The 19,277-nt window shown below is 40.5% G+C and overlaps 1 protein-coding gene across 5 annotated transcripts in view; it reads left to right on the plus strand.

The window, feature by feature from the left end:
* The window catches only part of DNM3 (dynamin 3), a 182,920-nt gene that overhangs the window by 122,592 nt on the left and 41,051 nt on the right, over positions 1–19,277 (plus strand). For 3 of the 5 annotated variants that reach the window (XM_050900709.1, XM_050900708.1, XM_050900712.1), the window contains one exon: positions 2,399–2,510. In XM_050900709.1, the coding sequence (XP_050756666.1) occupies positions 2,399–2,510 (112 nt within the window). Of the gene's footprint in view, positions 1–2,398; positions 2,511–6,422; positions 6,435–19,277 lie in introns of all 5 variants that reach the window. The other 2 variants (XM_050900711.1, XM_050900713.1) reach the window with 1 other exon arrangement.

The following is a 19,277-nucleotide window of genomic DNA, read 5'->3' on the forward strand; positions in this document are numbered from 1 at the left end:
GAGGGGCCTCAGAGAGCTGGAGACATCAGCTGCTTGGCCATAAGGTGTCCCTAGACCCGGGAGAAGTCTTGATACAGAGACAGGAATGCAGGACTGCCAGCTCCCATCTGTTCAAAGCGGTTGGCTAAAATCCCTTCTCATACAGCTACGCTTGATGTAGCAAGTCACAAAATGCCAAAAAGTTTAATATATAACACGACAGTCCTGAAAAAATGTTTTCACAAGCTGGTGTCATGTTGTTTTGCTCTTGCAGATAAGTATTTTTGGAACTTCCCTATCGCTGTGTTTTACAGCCTTTATTTGCTCTATTGTTATTTTTAGTCATCTTTTCTGAGAGTACCCTTTTACCATTTCAGCTTCCTATTTCTTCAAAGTTATAGTTGCTTAGTTAACTTAGCCAAAAAACTTATCTCAGTAAAAGTTTCTCCTACAATAAATTAAAGCATTTTTTTCTCGGGCGGTTTCATTTTGCTTCTCTTTTTATTTTTATTGAGTTCTTTGTTTTGTTCAGTAAATGTTGACTTGGAGTTCCACAATATTGCAAATTGAATAAAATTCAAGTGTTTTGTCATCAGTTTAAGATAACGGCATCTGATGAGGTCGTCCAGGCTATTATTTGCCTTAAGGCAGGATTAGTACATTTCGAGTCAGGGAAGAAAAAGGTTTAATTTTACATTTCTAATCGATAAAAATTCCATAGAGCTTTCAATCATTCATACTGTCAGAGGCTTTGCCTAAACTATGGGACCTGACCCTTTAATGTCTCTTTGTCCCTTTGCGCGCTGGTTTCTCTGGGAAGGAAGCACAGGTATGCTGCCCTGAGCGGCACTGAAGCGTGCTCCGGTGGCATCTCCCATCCGGACACTCGAGAGGTGGTGCAAGCCCAGTGCTGAGCACGCCTGCCTGGCTGCTCCGATGTAGCCACTGAAATTGGCGAGAATGTCACTGACATAAGGAAATCTGAGTGTGACCTTTATTCTTTGCAGTTTTGAATGCCATCCATAAGCTTGCTAAAAATACCCGATTTCCCTCTGTTCAGAGGTGGGTATTCTGAGCTTGCCATACTGTGGTTTCACAGCTGATAATGATTAGGTGTCATGGCTTCTTTGTGCTCAGGCATGAACACTTACTGTTCAATAGTAATTTTTCTGCCCATCTGTTTCCTGAGACTGCCCTAAAAAGCAGGAATAGGAGCTGTCTGGTGAGATTGTTGGTAAGGGAGAAGCGCTTCTGTGAGTGGGAATTGCATCAAGTCAGTTGTATTCCGGCAGAGTGACGGTGAAATCCCACCAGTCCCTGAATGCTAAAGAAATTTGTCTAGGCAGTGATAATAATAGCTTTATTTCCTGGTTCTATAGTGTATTCAAATTGATTTTTCTCAAAATATGGGATAGAAATGACCTCTGTAGTTGCATAATGAAACCAAAGAACCTATTGTCATTGCTGTCTTTGAAAGTTAAGTAATCTCCATCAACCCTTCTCTCCACCCCCACTCCCCCTTCTCTATAGCTTGCTAAGGAAAGAAAACAGTCTGGTTGCGATGGAAGATTGATTCTTGTGCAACTGTTAAGATCTAGCAAAATGTGGTTTCCTAACCTTTGTCAGCTAAGCTTGTGGCCTTTCCTAAAAAGACTGTTGGCTGACAAATTTACAGCGATCTGGTCTGCATATAGAATTTGAATTCGGAAACTAATGGCTAAACCGTAAGGGGAAAATCTGTTCTGTTTATTGGAGAATTTACAAGTACTACCTTCCTACATACATATTTTTCCTCCTTTCTCTTTTCTTCCATTAAATGATTCCCTATATTTATCTAATTATGTGAAATTACCTGCAAGAGGTGTTATTTAAATGTGTCTCAATTTTCTTACTATGAAGGCAGACATCAGAGGTTTGTTTTGTTTAAAATATCTGATTATCATTGTTTTCTTTCCCCTTTTGCTGATGATGTCTAAAAGCTGAAAAGGGTATATAATGCACTGAAAGGACTTAACATGGGAAGAAGTTGCATCGTTAATTATTTTGATATTTATTGGTTACCGCAGCAATCAGTCACAAGACATGCAGTTTTGTTGGTGTGTCTTATGTGTTTGTCCTCTGCATCACAACAGCCTTTTTTCCCTAAAAGTGCTCCATTTTGGCAAAAGCTGGAAAATTGATTTTAAGTAGTTTCACGGTGCTTTCAGATGATTATTATTTCCAGAGCTGTGCTGTAGCATTCTAAGATATTTTTAAGTACTCCATGTATTTATTAAGCAAGCACCTGTCCCGTAAACTCTGTTGTCCAAAACAATTACCAAGTAATTTTTGATCCCAAAGGATTTTTAATTTAAAATGCTGTGTGCATGATACAGAGTAGTAAAATGCTAGTTTTACAATGTGGTGCTCTTTGTTCTAGGAATGTTTACAAGGATTACCGTTTCCTTGAACTAGCCTGTGACTCCCAAGAGGAGGTGGATAGCTGGAAGGCATCTCTGCTACGAGCCGGTGTCTATCCTGATAAATCCTCAGTAAGTTAAACAGCTCGCTAGTTTTCCAGTAGCTGCTCTGCTTGAGTCAGAAAAAACAATTGTATCATCTGGGAAAACACAATGTCTGCAGATATCTCAAGAAGTGGCAGCCTTTTCATTGTACTCTTCTGTGGTAATTTTGAAATACTGATAATGAAATATTTTAAGATGAATTTGTGCATCAAACCTCAATATTTAAAAAAAAAAAAAAAAAACAGCCACAAACCAAACCTTCCAAAATGTTTTTCATTGGATCTGTGTAGTAAAAGCATTGAGCAATTTGGGGTTTCCTGAGCTTCATTGTTTCTATTAATGTCTTCTAAGGTAAAGGTGTGCTTTGAAGAGTTTATTCCCTCAAGCTCTGTATTACAGAACTGACAGAAGCATTCCAGGCAATCGTGTATTTATTTTACTGATTCACTGCATGTTTTTTGTGTATGAAACACATGCTAAACCTTTCCAAAGGCAGTTTTACTCAGCTAATCGTCATGTGGAGCAAATTGAACAGGATACAGTAAAAAAGCCTCTTGTAATTTAACAGAAAAGACAGAAAGTTGGGAAATGGAATACGCCCAACTACCGTTTCATATTTTTTGGACTTAGTTATTTTTATATTTAATATCAAGTGAAGGTTTGAGGAGATGTATCCAGAGAGAAGGCTGACTAGCAAAAATACCTGTCATTTGAGCTTTTGAAAGTTTCTGTAATGCATGGTTCACCTTTCTTCAGTAAGTCTGCTGATCCACTAGATTCCTTCAGCGGAAGATCTGTTCTGAGAAATGATGCTTTGATTTTGATGGAATTCGTTCTTCTTCGTGCTTGTTTTCCATGGGCGGGCCAGGTCCCTTGAGTCCAGGGTCTTGTGCTGTCTTCTATCTCTTCATCTTTCTCTTCCTCATATTTCCCTTATACTTGTGATACCTCCATGGCTTCCAGTATAATTCTGTCTGCATCTCCTCCGGCTGCTATTTACGCAAACAACCCTCAGTCTCCTCTCTTCGTACCAAGTTTCAAGGCTACCATCAAAAGATAAATCAGAGAATCCTTGAACTGCTGGATTCTCCAATTATTATAGGAATAAACAGTGACAATGATAATGATGATGATTTTTTTAAGAATAGTTCAAACACAAATTTAGCAGGGGACCTATCAGGTATCTGAGACTTTACCTTTTCCAAAAAAAAATTTTTTTTTGGTGACTTTTCAGTATGTTACCTGTCCCAGTAGATCAGTTCCTACCTAAGACCATCAGAAGTCATTTTACAAGGATTAGTTACGAGAGGTTACCTAATTAATTACTAAGAACAAAATAGTGTATTGGGGTTTTTTTTCTTGCTCAGGTTTTAATAATGATGTCAAAAAAGCCTCTTGCTGCCTCTGGTTTAATCTTGTATTCTGTGACATGTTTATCATATTCATATATCTGTTACCTTATCTTCAAACAAGACAGACTAGTGGATTTCTAAACTTCTCTTCTGTCTTCCTGTCTCCCTTCTCCCTAAAAATATTTTGTATTCAAAATATGTTTATAAAGAATTCTTGTTTTTGTTTAAAGTTGGTCTGTCAAAGGAGTCTTAGATACAAGATGAGAGAACTCCTTGAAAGACAGAAGTAGAAGGGAGACAAAATTCAGTTCTCCTTTGAGCTGGAATTATCTTTACATTACAAAAAGAGTGAATATTATTGTTCCAAACCTTTGTAGTTTGAAATTCACCCAGTAGTCTATCAGCTGTTCAGGAAAGATGCTTGATGCTACTCTACTCTTGCAAAGCACTTTGTTCCTACAGGACTAGAGGTCCAAAGATGGACTGCAAGTCTGCTGTTAAAGTTTTGAATTTTGGAAAGCAAAAGCTCCAAGGCCCAGGATACCTTAGAAGCTCCAGTGGAACTTAAATAAAAATCAGCAGTGTTTCATTAAAATCCTGTGCATACTCCTCAGTTTCACGCCTTCCTCTGACAATATAAAATAGTTTTAGAGACACCACCACCACCACCACCACCCCCAGTCTTTTGTTCTCCTTCAAAGATTGAGAGACCATGTTTTTATGTAAGAGAGACTGCCAGGAAATGGCAGCAACTTGCGTTTACTTCAGTGCTTCCCCACAGCTTTGCGATCCCAGAGTTAAAAAGGCAAAGAGGTACGCTAGCCCCTTCCCAGACTGACCTTCTCGCTCTTTTTCATGTGCGAGTCACAGCTGGTAACTTTGAGTATCCAAGGCTTTGGCACCAGAAGTAGAAAAATTGCTGCTTAGAAATGAAAAATAGATTAATAGTGCCGTAAACCTGGAGTATTGCAGTGGTGAAGCTGGCCTGCTTTCTGTAACTGCCAGAGCAGTGTGCGCAGCCTGGAATTTGAAAGCTAAGCTGTGTGCTTTCATTAACAGTTCTGCTGCTCGCATACAAGGACGTTGATGTAAAACCCAACGCAGTTACCTCTAGCTGGGTTCCTTCTGCAGTGGCAGGAAAAGTAGGAATTTGTCACTGAATTAAAGAGATTTGTTCTGAATTCTCACCAGGGGCAAATCTCTCAACTAAGAATATTAATTCTTCTGTTGTTTTTTTAGTAGTGCTACTTAAAATTGTGTGATTACAGTGGTAATGGGGCTTAGTACTTACTGCCACTAATATGAAGTCTCTATTACTAATTTAATCCTGTAAGCTAGGTTCAAGGTGGTTGATTTTTAATTTTTCTTTTTGCCTAAACGAATCTCATTAATATATTAAAAGTTAAAGGCCAGATATCACCCCATTCCTCCATTTCCTCACTTCATTTTGCCTGCCTTCCCTGGCCCTCTGCACATGGGGATGCACACTCACGTTCATTTATTCACTCTCTTGTTAACTATCTTTAATCACCACTCAGTGTTGCTCTATGAGCCCCCGAATTCTTTTGCAGTTTGCCAAGTCACCTCCTTCCCCCAGGAGATTTGCTTTTGTCAGGACGTGGGCTTTGACAGCCACCCAGATAGCAATGAATCAGTGTTTTTATTTTTCCAACCCATATGCAAGTCAGCTTGTTTGATATAAATCACACTGTGGCCAATTCACTTTGAAACGGGATATCCATTTACCAGCTGACTTTACTGCTGGGTTTCTGGACTGATGCATCCAAAAACCTCCTTTTTTAAAAAATGACTACAACTTTGTGACTAACCTTTCCAGACTGTATTTCTCAACTGTAGGCTGGTGTTTATTTTGGCTGACTTCCCACTGTATAATATACACTGTTCATGCCAGCTCATGACAAAACTCACAATTAAAAAAAAATAATAGCACAGATGTTTGTCGTAACTTGCTCTGCACACTTTACCTTGCTAGCACCGTCCATTCCTTTTCCCCTCTCCCCTAATGCCATCTCCTCCTTATTTTTATTACTAATCTAAAAGTTCAATATTTGCTTTTTAAAAAGCATTGGATCGTGAAGCTTTCCATTCATTGGCATGTCGTAGGGAGTGGCTGTCATGCAAGGGTAAGCAGACATGTTTAGTGGGTTGCTTTGCGTACTGGAAGTTCAGTATTACCAACGCACGAAAATCCCTCTGGCTTCCGTCCCATCCCTAGATCATTTCAGGCCTCATTTTCTTCTTTGTGTTTGTGTCCACTGACTTCCCAGGAGCTGCTCCTGATTTACACTGAAGGAAGCAAAAGTGGAATCAGAATGTTTGCATAGAGAGGAAATTTTTAAAAACAGCGTGAATTTACAACTTCGCCGAACATTTTAAATCCTTTGCGAATGTCCTGTGCTCCCCTGGAAGCTGTCTAACTAAAGGATTCAGTGAATGTTCTTTGAGTCAGTTCCTCATTTGGTTTGAGCTGTTTCCAGAACTGTATGAGTTAGACTGAATGCATGTAAAATAAATGTATCTAATATTTCTTTTTTTCCTTCTTTCCTCCTTGCTGCATCCTGCAAAGGGGAACAACAGAGTAAGTTGTTTGTCCTTTTACAAAATCCTTTCATATCCCCTCTCAAGGGTTTTGTCAGGAAAACTGGTTTCTCTTTTGGTTCACACAACTATTGCCTGCATACTCTTAACAGCAAACTGCTATTACAAATGTGGGTGCAAAAGTGTCTTCTAGAAAACTATTAATGGCTCTTTGTTTTAATTTTGGGGAAGGAGATGTGTTAAGTGTTGCTGAGTGTTGTTTTTTAAGGCGGTTCAGTAAGAATGATACTATAAAACAGTATTGGGACCAAAGATTATGAAGGTATAGTAACAAAGACCTTCTGAGGAAAGGTTACTACAGTCTGATGAAACTCATTACAGCTGGATTTTTTGACCATACATCAAAGCTTGTATTAATGGGCAGTTATAAAAACCCAGCACTAAAGTCTTAAATAACAGATTTGCTGGCGTTGTTGGCTAAGCTGAACTAGATCAGTGTACTGGCTTTGAAGGTGCCTTAAAATGGATGGAGGAGGGTGGGGTCAACATTTGACTTGGCTTCTAGACCCTTGATGTGTTCCAGCTGGACAGCAGCAGAAGGGTGTGGGGTGTGGAGAGGGAGAACTGAAATATGCATCGTCGGGTTTTTTTGAAAGTAAGCAGCACATAAAAAGACAGTTTTGCTGATGTTGATCTGATAAACTAATAATCAAGCAGTTCCCAGGGTTAGTACTTTTTTATGCCATTTTTACTGAGCTTAAGAATGGAAATTGCACATCTCACACTTTGGAATATGATGCACGGAGAGTTTGTCATACCACGGAAAGAACTTATACAGCTTTTGTGGTTTTTTTTTTCCCCCTTCCTGTTTTGGTATATTAACCCTTAGGAAGATGTATCTGGAGCATCAAAAGATGCTTCATAGCAAATGTTGAAAGTAGACCCTGAAATATTGCCTGTAGCATCTCATTGTGAGCTTGAAGCATTTCTGGAGTATTTGGGAAAGACCCAGGTGGGTTTTAAATGTTCTGAAGGTTGGGGAATTTTGTCTGCTTTTAATTTTTGTATTTTTAACCAGGTTTTGACCACTTCGGTCTCCATAGTAGCTGGGCTCGGAAACACCAAAAATCTTCTGTTTTGTTGGCCTGTCTGAGAAAAGGGGCTCTTAGTGTTGGGTGGGGAGGGGTTAAGAGAAGTGGTGTATTGATGGCATGGAGAGAGGGACTTTACACAGGAGGTGGTGTGAAAGGTAGAAGTTAACTGTGTACGCTAAAATGTCAAGGTAATGTTTATAATGTTTCTGTGCGATGTGCTGACTGAAGGCTTTGCTGCTGCAGTGGATGCTGTTCTGATCTCCAGAGGAGAGAGGTTAGGCTGTGGATGCTCTGTCAAGGGAAATGGGGATAGATGGGGCACCAAAGAGCTCTTGGTGCTGGCAGAAACAGAGTCTGGGGGTCAGGAGCTGCATGGACCAGCTCTGTTCTCCAGAGACCTGAGCTATGGGGCACCCCAGGGAGATCAGGACCAGTAGCATCTGACATAGAGTTGGTTGCTAGCATAAGGCAGGATACTCATAAGCAAGTATAGGAGAAACCTGTGAGATGTGAGGACTGGTGGAGCTGTTAGCTCTCCTTTCACTCTGAGCAAAGGGCAATTCTTGCTGTAGGTTCAGAAATGTTATCTGTCTGGCCTGGGCTGTCAGCCAGAAGGTAACTCCAAAAGAAATCTCCAGAAAACCATCCTGATCTTTCTCTTGGACCCAGTTCCTTGTAAGGATTCTTGTATCCTCATCTGTGTGTCCCCCCCTTCTTTTTCACACAGGTCATTCATGCTGGATTCTGGAGGTTACATTATCCCAATTAGACAGATAGAATTTACCTGCAGCTGCCTGCAGGAGCTCAAACCCCACAAACATCTTGAGATTTCTGCGCCTAGTGGCATGGAAAATGAAATGGGTAAACCTGAGAGGTGACGAGAGTTTTTGAGAAGGGGTCAGGGGAAGAGAGGAACGGCAGATTGAGGATGATGATGGTTTCTCAAAGCTTGTTATGCAGCTTTATGCAGCAAAGCTGCATAATCCTTCCTTACTGTCCTGGTACAGATTTACTGGGTAGCTAGCGCAGCTGTAACCCTCCTACTAGTGCCGCCCAGTGTGGCATTCATACTGTGGATCATGTCGTATGTACATATGTAAAGATCCCATACGCACCCACCCATTCAGATTGTGACTGCTTTTATACCTCTGCCTTTAGCTTTGCACTCTTAGATTTACAAAAGTAAAAATAAACATTGGAGTAATGAGTTCCTGAGAAAAAGGAGGGGAAGGGAAGTGAAGAGGGTTTATAATCGTCAGCGGACTACTAATCATTTTTATTTTTACTTTTTATTGTTGCACAATCATTAACGTAAGTGAGATTTCTCACATGGTTAAAGATAAATATATCTTCAAAAGCTTTGTTGGATAAAATCTGTAAAAGGGTCGTGTAGAATGAGGTAATGGAGACCTACCTCATTCAGCAAGCACATGTTGGCAAGCCACATCTTACTAATATTAAAACTGAACTCCACTCTGCAGCCTTGCGCAGAGGAAGAGTGGAGCATTGTGCAGAGTTGCGCAGAGCATTGTAGCTTCAGTCCAGGTACTGAAGACAGAGGAGCTGAATGCTTCCGAGTGTCTTAATCCACCATTGTGAATTTGCTTCCTTCCCTGTGCATCTTCATCACTCTCATTTAAAAAACAAAAAAAAATCCCCCCAAAACAGCCCTCCAGAGCCTGCTGTTTGAAACCAACAGCAAAACCTGTAACATTCTCATGAAGTCCATCTTCAGTATGTTTCTAACATTGTTAGGTTAAAAGATTAGATAGATGCTCTGTCCTTATGAAATTTTGATTCCAAATCCCTAGGCACTCAAGCAGTAAAACAACAACAACAACAACAAAACCCCACCGAAAAACCCAAAGTGACACTTTTTAATACAAAACAAATCACCTTTCCTTTGTCATCCTTAAGCCCTCAGTTAGCCAATCATTTCTGCTTAATGTGAAGGATCAAAGGCTTTAATGCTGAGCTCAGACTTGAGAAAATTCAACTTGGAAAATAAAAGTCTGATTAAATTACTTTTTGTGGATACAAAGTTCTTATCTTCAATTATTTTACATTACTGTGCTTGCTGATACCCTTTACAAAACATGTAGAACTGAAGTATATAAATCCTATATTCACATCTCAGTTAGTGGAGTTGTCACAGTGCAGATAATACTGCGCATGTGAACATTCACTGAATGTAAAGTCAGTTAGTGTAATTTAGTTTGAATTTTCTCTTGGGAAAAACAGAATTCCCTTTGAAAGGAGAAGGAAAATACTCTCTCTGCCAGGTCAGTTTGCATGTTATTCCTTAAAATACTTCTTGGTGACATATTAATTACTTAGATTCAAGTCTTTCTTTTTTTCTTTTTTTTTTTTTCTTTTTCTTTTTCTTTTTCTTTTTTTTTTTTTTGAGGGGTGTTAGTTTTACTAAACCCAGATTCCAGATCAGCTACTTCATTAAGACAACCAGATGTCTTGAGACAGTCCTGGAAAATGGGAACTTAGTGAAGTCAGGATACTCATTCTACCTGCGTATATGACAACAGCTCTCTCAGCTCATCTATTTCATGCTTGGCTATTGACATGTACGTGCAGATATAGTGCCAGAAGCCATATGTATCTTTGCATTGTAATAAGGCTCTGATGCTTTCTTTTTCAAATTCGGCCATGTTTCTGAAGGGTCTTCAATTACCTCCCAGACATAAACTCTGACGCAGCCAATTACTGGCTGTGGTGATGCTCTGCGAGTGCCCTAGCCAGATTCAAACTGAAAGTAAATGGTTCTGCTCTGGGATTGCTGAAGTCCGTGTTTGAGTTAAGTTCCTAAACTACAAAAAGTGAAGACTCATTTGGGTTTATTGCATAGTAGTAAGTTGAAAAGCAAACTGTGCTGATATATCAGAGGGTAAAATGGTGTAGACAGAAGTGTAAACTGTGCATTTACTGGTTTTACTACTACTTTTTTTTTTTTTAAAGACTAATATATTTAAGAAAAGGAAGGCATTGAATTCTAGGAAAAGAAGAATCCACTTCAGTTATGACTAAAATTGGCTTCGGGCCAACTAGATTTAAAAATAACTTTTAAATGAAGAAGTGTTAAAATTTTTTTTTAAGTGGAAAAATGCCATAATTTTATAGACAGTGTTTCAGTCATTGCTTTGAACAGATGAATTGAATTTTACAATGAAGTCATGGTGTAAAAGAGCAGACCAAGCTTGTGAGCGTGCATGCGCACACATGCTGGGTCAAAAGCAGTCCAAAATACAGGGAGGAAAGGAAATGGCAGGCTGTTTTTCAGTCCCTTTCTTGCCTCACTGTTTCAAGGATGTGAAAACGTGTTTCAGATAAAAACTGTCTTCTTGTTCTCCTAAATATTTACCAGTTCACACAAGAACTAGATGCAAACTTGTTCCCCCAATGTTCCCCGAGAAACAGAGCAGCCCTGGTTTATATTCTTGTAAGAGTAAAGTAATTGCTGGCACGAGAGAGTTAAAAATGTACGGGGAAAAAGAGATTCATAGTATTGCATCAGTTGCACTGACTGTAACAAGATGCAGGCTAACAGACGGAATGATTTCAAAACCAGTCCCAGTGAAGCTGGTAACTGCCTATCAGGGGTCGGGGGTTCAATAGCTGTCACAGGGTTTTACATTTCTGCTATTAAATGGGACTGCTGACATTAAGCAAACTCCAGGAAATTTAGAAATGAGCAAACATTTTTTTATTTCTGTAATGTATTCATGGTGGGCTCTTTACTGTGCTTTTGGCAAGGCATCTGCATATTGAAAATATTTTTAAATTCTTTGTTCTTTATGGCGCAGCTAATTTTTGCACCACTTCCACTCTCATGAAGGATTTCATTGAAGCTCTACAGAAAGGTGAAAACTCTCTGGTTGTGAAGTTTCAGATCATGGAGTGTGAGTGTCAGCCCTGTTCTGGACATATGGTGAGATTTGCCCTGGGGAAGGCAGTGGTGAAGGCAGCCAGCCTCTAAGGATGCTTTCCCAGCCCTGGTCAATGAGCGCTGAGAGTTGGCTGGCAGAGAGGAGGTGCTTCTGGACTGTGCTGCACCAACCTCTGCCACAAAGGTCCTTTGGACTCCAGGCTGATAGCTGCAGCTGGAGTCCCTGTGTCTCCAGGTCTCAGAATAGCTGCAGTCGGGAAGGTCTGATTGCCCCTTTAGTGCAACAGTATGGGGTCACTCACGAGGGGGACCGAACAGAAGGGGAAACACACTCACAAGTATCACAAGGCTTTGGGACAAACCTAAAATATCTTCCTTGTCTTCCAAGTCAGTAATTGCACAAAAACCTACTCCCGAGTAGTAATTAGGAGTAAATAAAAATTTGAAAGATTTCTTTCTGCCAAAAATGTCACCAGGCTCACCCTTCCATAGCATTTACAGTGTAACAGGAAATGTAGTCATTGGACATGAGGGTGGAGGGCAGCTGGTGCATGGCCAGATACTACTTTTTTTCTCATTTACAAGGGAAAACAAGATGATCAGGAGAAACTGAATGCTGTTTTCCCTGACTCCGTTTTGGACAAAAACTAAGATATGCAATGTCTAGTCTGATACTTAGTTCATCCTGGATTTCTTTAACCTTTTCTACCTAATTTTTTTTTGTGGCGATAGGTTTATAATTACTTTCCATATGCTGAGTCAGACTCAAGTCCCATGTTCTGTGTGTAAAATCCTCCATTCCGGAGCTGCATTCTCCACTCGTGTAACTCTCCTTCCATGATGTCATGTGTTCCTGTTCTGTGGTCACTCCTCAGCTCCTGTTTCCCAGATCCATTGTGGCCTTTGATTGACTTATGTCTTCCCTGTCCTCTTCTGTTTGTTGTATTGTGTGACACTTGATACATCAAGTGCGCCAATATTGGAGAATTGGGATTTCCGTCTAGGAAGAACTGTCTATGGACATTTTGTGGTGGTTCATCAGTGCGATTCTTTGGTGACTTTCATACCCTTGTTCCTAAAACCCTTGTTCCTGCAGTTGAGAAACAAGTGGTCTTACTCTGTTTCCTTCACATTCTTTCTCTTTTAAACTCAGCCTCTGCTTTTCCTCTTTTATAATCAAGTTATTTGTAATTCAAAGAGAGAATATGTCATGGAGTGTGCTACTAAGTTCCAATAACATATGTTAAATTATTTGGGTAGGTATAAGCTCTGTGGTGAGTAGATACAAAGTTACCATGAGGTGTTACACAAAGTGTCAGGCCCATATGAGACCCTTTAAATAGCAGATATTCAAACTTTCCAGTCACATTTGTTGCACAGTATTATCTTGACCTGTTCAACAGTTGGGTTTTCTATACTGGGTGGCAGCATACCTAAGGGCATTTAGGGAAATGAACTAAAGAAACTAACCCAGAGCATGGAAGATAAAGTCTATGAGAAAAATTAGTCTTATGCAATGTAATTTGGCGTTCAGTTGTAGTTTGGTGGTTTAAGACTCTGCTTGATTTGCAGACCTAGATATTTTCCAGTGGAAGCAGGAACCTCCATATAATGAATAGAAGCCTTTCCAGTCACAGGCCAGTTGTCCCTAGCTGTGTTCTGCAGACATGGTGTAGAAGTAGTCTGTAGTTGCTCAGGACCACAGTCTGGAAACAACTGCTGTACCATAATTCTAAATTACAGTTATTAAAGGTTACCTGGCTGATTCAGATAGCAAATTCTCAGAAGCACTGTGGGCGAGGTTGTCCTTAGCTCTGCTGTGAGGGCAGTGAACAAAATGGCAGAGGCCGCCCTTTTATCCACTTTTGCAGCCGCATACAGTCGGGCATCCTCAAATAGCTCAACCTCTCTTTCACATCACCTGTGAGCCGAGATGTGGCTGCAGACACTCAAGAGATGAGAAGTTTTCATGCCAGCTTTGTGCACCAAGGAGCTCTATAGGCATAGTTCCTTGCTGTTCCTCAGCTGAGGGCTTCGATGTAGGTAATGGTCTGACTCTATGAACAACGACACCAGCAGGCAGCCTCAAATGTGTTGGTGTCTAGAGCTGTGGGTTTATACATGAACCAGAGTTGATATATTTATATGTGGGCCAATGTGTGTGTCTGTATGTATGTACAAGTAACCAATATCCTATGCAAAGGTAAATTCTTACCCTCATTTGTAGGACTTCTTTACTTCTAGAGCAATGGCTTCTGGTTAAGGGCTCACTGCTGATTAAAATGGTAAAGCTAAGGCTAACAGTGACAGCAAAATACAGCATTGTCTGCAGTCCTTAACACCATCTGTATTGCCCTTGGTATGGTGAAAATCAAGGCTCTTGCTTTAGGAAGCTTGTCCTTCACTTGTCTTCAATAGTTTGAAAACATCAACTCTCTATCTGTGCTCTTTGTTATACACTGCTCTGCAGGAAATACTTCTTAACCTGATGAATGAAGGCATATGCTCAGAAGAGGTTTAATTGCAACCAGTCTAGGTCATGGAAAGGCTGGAAGGTGGGCATGGTGAAGTCAATGGCATCAACTTCCAAAGAGTGAGAATTTCACCCGTTGTGAGTGGGTGTGTTGTCCTTAGTGTTGTATGTTTTTAGGAGACTGTTGGTTTTTTCCGTGCCTTCTGTAGTCTGATTAGTGTTCTGCTAAAATAAAGTTCTCCTTTCCTAGAACCAGTCCTGGCATTGTCTGATTGGGGCTGTGATTTCTGCCCCATGTTGTATTTCTTTTATTTAGTTCCATCTTATTTGTACAGTTTCTTTTGTAAGCCACAGCATGATGCCTTTCCAGCAGCTGTTTTTAATATTGTGAATAGATACTATTTGTCTAGAAGCTGCAGTTGTGGACCAGGATCCCATTTTACAAACTTAGAGTAAAAACATGGTTCCTTGCAGTCAAAGAATGACATGAGAGAATCAATGGATAATTATGGAACAGTGTCCTGTCTGTGTTTTTTGTTAAAGGTTTGTCAGTAGCCATTGAGCGCCTCTGGAAACAGAGGGTCTTGAGGCAAACTACCTGTTTGTCACTGGTCTGACTAGCAGAGGACATGGGATTTAGGATTGTTACTAATGAATTCTGTAAAGAAGGAGCATGATTTCTTTCACAGGAGTTCTCTCTTCAAGCCGAGAAGGCAGTATTATGAGTGGTTTGGAGCAGGTTTGGCAAGATGTCTTCATCTTTCATTCTTTAAAAGTACCTCACTCCAACATCTTTTGAGTATGCAGTGATTTCTTTCTGCCTGTCTTTTAAGAACAAGTGGTTATTAATCCTCCTGTTCTGCTTATTTACCAGACTCTCTTCAATTCATCTCTAAAATTTGACACTAGTTCATTTGAGTGTCCGTCCTTACCTGGTCGAAGCATCTCAGCTTTAAGTATGATTGGAAATTTGCTCAAGTGGTTTTGTTGGGTCAGTTGTTCCAGTGATTTGAAATCAGTAATCCTTGTGAACTAGCCTAGATGTAAGCACGCATATGAAGTTCTCCATCCTTTTGTTTCAAAGTATTTTACCCAAGACAGAGTGAGTGTGTGTGTTTTCAAAGAACCCTGGTGTCTTTGCTCAGATACGCTGAATGGGTTTCCTTTAGTGTATACAAGTATCAAAATTTTCCCATCAAAATTCAGATCTTCTCTGATGGGATCCCCTGGGGAATTGCATGTATTTCTAGAGATCTGTGTCTAGAATAATCTGTGATTATTCCTTCCAAGTCTGGATCTCGTGACTGTAGACTACTTCACTCTGCCTTTGTAGACAGTGGGTCCTTCGAAGCAGAAGCTCAGCTGTCCTGAGTGCCAGGTTCCTAGGTAATTGTCTATGGGCAACATGACAGTAGAGCAAAGGAACTCAAATTTACAATGGAGTACTTAAATACACATCTTTTCTCTGGTAAGGCTCAGGAACATTACCATTCCATGAAAGAGAAAAGGACGCAGCACTTCTCAGTGTGACCAGTTCCTCTTTTGTGCGTTGCTGGGTTTTCAGGCAAAGTCATTCCTGCCTATGCTCTTTCTAGTTGAATCTTCCATTTTGGATGTTGGAATGGTTTACTTGACCTAAAAGATGCTCCTGTTTTAAAGCAGTTACTTATATCTTACTTGCAGCTGCATTTTTTTCTGTGCGAAGCTCTTGCTTCTTCAGTATTGGTGGCCTTTAGGCTGCTCTTTCATAGCTTTTTATAAAATATATTTCATCATATATAGAAGAGCATTAAGCTATCTACTAGAGTTTACAGATAGTCAAAATACCTGAAAGATTGTCACAAATACCCTGTTACTTCCAAATTCAACCCCCAACTGACAATGGAAAATTACAGTTCAAATATCAGTGATGCTACCTCTTTTGTTGCTGAGCATTTTGGTAAAAACACTGCTTTACTATGGAAACGCCACAATCCCTTGGGAATGACTTTTCAATGCTTCCAACCTTCAATTTTTTTCTTGACAAGTTTCTGGCTATATCCTGGAAAATTTCTGGAGTCTGCTATGGATCTACAGCAGCTGAAAATATGGGGAGCAGCATAAACTAAAACACGTTATGTTCGGTATGAAAAGGAATAACTTTGGGCAGGGGAGGTTTCCAGTGCAAATTAAAATGTCCACATTCACACTTAATAAGCTAAAAACTCATTAGAGAGCGAGGTAAAATTACTAAGAAGTTGCTACCAAGTTTCCACTCTGTCCTCCTGGACATCTGCAAAAACTAAGCGGCTTTGCTACAGAACGTAAGCTCTGCTTGACACAGAATGCTTTTGTTAATATTCCTACCTGGAATCTCCAACAGTAGAGTTTTTTAGTCAGTCCAAGTTCAGGCGTCACGGTGTTCAGATCTGGTCATTTGTTTGGAAACCACTGTAATTTTTCTTATTTTTATGAACTTACTTTACTGAGTTTAAAGTCTCTTTGCTGGAAGATATGCTTAAAAACACACAACATGCTTCCAAAATGTTGTGCTAATTAAAAAAAAAAAAAAAAAAAAAAGGAAAAAAAAAAAGAAAGAAAATGAAAGAAAAAAACCCCTCATAGCCAAAGAAGTTATACATTGCAAGTTATATCCGTCCCTTCTTTGGATAGAGTACTATTTCTTGCACAGCCTGCTGTGCATCTGATAACATATTCCAGAGAGGCTGTGCATGCAGCGAGCTTTTCATTCAGTTTCTTTGGGCGTAGTACAGCAGGATATTTGAATCCGTAACATTTAGTTATAAAAGATGCAGAATGTATTGAAATCCAGGCATTTATATATCTTGAGAGTACGACTGCATGTAGTCAATAGAGAAGCACTCTCCAAAGCTGTAACAAAAAGCATTCTTTTCAACATTTCTTCCCAGTTTGCATTAGACATGTCATACAAGAGCTAGAATATGAGGCAGACTTTGCAAGCAGCCACGGCAGTTCTTACTGTTTTTTGGGTTTCCCAAAGAGAACTGTGCTCCGTAGGTTGTTCTGCTGCCAAAGGTTTTATCATGTGGACTGAGTATCGTAACGGAACAGACAACACCATCTTCATGTGTTTTTAGACATGTTATTTACTGGGGTTTCCCTGAAGAAAGCTTAGGGATTCTTTCCTTATGAGTCACTAACCAAGTGATTGTTTTTATATAAACTTTCCTTCAGCTGGTTAGAGTTGGAACACAGTGTCTTCTGCTCCTTCTGGGGTCTGACTTTTCTCTTAATTTCTTTTAATAGTTGTTCCTGCAGCCAACAGGATGGTTTGAACCTCATGGCCTTCCCCTGCACCCTCTCTGAGTTCCATAGTCTTGAAAATCACTGGTCTAGCCAGAAGAAGTGCTGGTGGCCATCATTATTTGTGTGTAATTCCACTTTTTAGCTTTCTACCTTGTGGTGCTTTTTCAACTCTGCACCTTACTTGCGGCTTAGGGAGAATGTGCTGTTGACATTAGACAAACTGGAGTTTGCATTTAATGTGCTGAAATTAAAACAAAAAGTTGGTATTTGACTTCAGCGGCATAAAGGTTAAAAGCTGTAAAGTGCTGTGTTTCCATAATGGAAATCACTAAAGCTGGAGAGACACTCGCCTTCTCTTACATACCCCTGAATCCTTTCCCACCCTCTTTCGGTGGCTGCAGCGGCGGCGTCTTTTGCCAGCGGAGTGGTGCAGAGTCATTTTTAATTACCTCCTTCCACTGCTTTTGATTTCAAGCCCAACTGATGGCGCCAGGGGCTGAACCACAGGGAGATCTCCAGGCAAGTCCTGCCTATGTCAGGCAGCCTTGCCAGGCAGATGCTATACAGCCCGCTGCACTTCCTTGCGGTGTTTTTTTTATTACATTTTAATTTTTTTAGCCTGAGACAGGAGCTATGTTAAAATCTAGTAACTCTGTAATGTGCTTGTACATGTGAAATTCTAGGTTATGGTCACCAACTTCTCTTCCGCTCCCTGACCTCACTTCAGATATTTATATTCTGCGTGTACATGTATGTAATTATATGTATGTTTGACTTCACAGATAACATATCCTGTATATACAGATTTGTTAAAACGCATGGCATTATTTTAAGCCAAGAAGTATGCAGAGTTCTTTGAGTCTTTTTCATAACCCAAGATTGGATTTCTTTATTTTTACAGGAACAGGAATGGTTTAGCTGGAATGAAAATGTTCATTCCAGTGCATCATTAGCTACAGGCAATCTTCAGTTGAAGCCTAGCCCATTTTTCATGCTAAAGCTCTAATAGTTTGACTATTAATCAACATGTAGGATGAATTTCTGGGGCCGAGAGAGCTTGTCTGCATGCCTGTAATTTAAGCTGAACTCTTTCCCCCCCCCCCCTTTTCTTATGAAAGGAAGGTAGCCAGAACATAAATTATATTTTAAAGAGTTCACCTCCTTCGCACCCCCTTCTACCATTCCCCTTCTGATAAACACCCCAAAAGTTTTCACTAGACAGATACGGAGATTTAGCTGGAGTAGCAGATCCTCAAATGTGTCATTTGATCCTCCAATAATTCTAGAGCAACCTTCTGTTAGATGAGACTAGTCACTGACACGGTGATTGTCTCAGGTGTGATACTTAGTACCGAGGGTCCAGTCCAACTTGCTTTTATCAATTTAAATGTTAATTTTAGGGTAAAGTTTTTCCTTCCCTTCTCCATTACATGGAAGCTGTAACCAGCAGCCCATGTGATAACGGGAGCATCAAGATCTTTAGTCAGCTGTTTACCTGCCTTTTCAGCTGCCTGCTCTTCTCACACAAGGGTCATGCCCTCTTACCAAGTTGGATGAAGGCTTCTGGAAGGGTGACAGAAGGTGACAAGTCAACCCACGGGACCAGCTGACTGTACTGACAGTGGCAGTTTCTGTTTGCTCCTCCTGCCATTCAGGTCACTCTTTATGGCCAGGCCCCTCTCCTCCCTACATACAAGCCCGTAGAAGGTGAAGATTCAGAGGACTGATCCTCCAGTTCGGAGACAGGAATGGGAAAATGATGCTTGGAAGGGCAGGAATTGTTTACTTACACCGCTTCTCTAGTCTGACCAGGCTCCCTAAATCGCTCTGCACAGACCTGTGGAACATGCAGCCCCCGCTGAAGAAAGTGGTCGAACAACAGTCTCCAGGCCCGGTGGCCTCTTAAGAAAAGTCTTTTCCAAAGGCCACATTCCTCTTTTCCCAGGCCCAGTAAGCAGCAGAAGCAGCTTTGGGTCGATCAGTGTGTGCATGGGAGTTTTTGGAGACCACTAACCAAATATTTTCGCTCTTTCCTCCCAGATACACTCCCCAGCTTAATGGGAGAGCTGATGCAGAGTCCTTTCCAGCTCGGAGGCAGGGGAGTATGGTTTGGAACATGGACAAGGACCTTGTGGGGGAGGAAGAGAGCCA

This window comes from Gymnogyps californianus, chromosome 8 (assembly GCF_018139145.2).
Source record: "Gymnogyps californianus isolate 813 chromosome 8, ASM1813914v2, whole genome shotgun sequence".
NCBI lineage: Eukaryota > Metazoa > Chordata > Aves > Accipitriformes > Cathartidae > Gymnogyps > Gymnogyps californianus.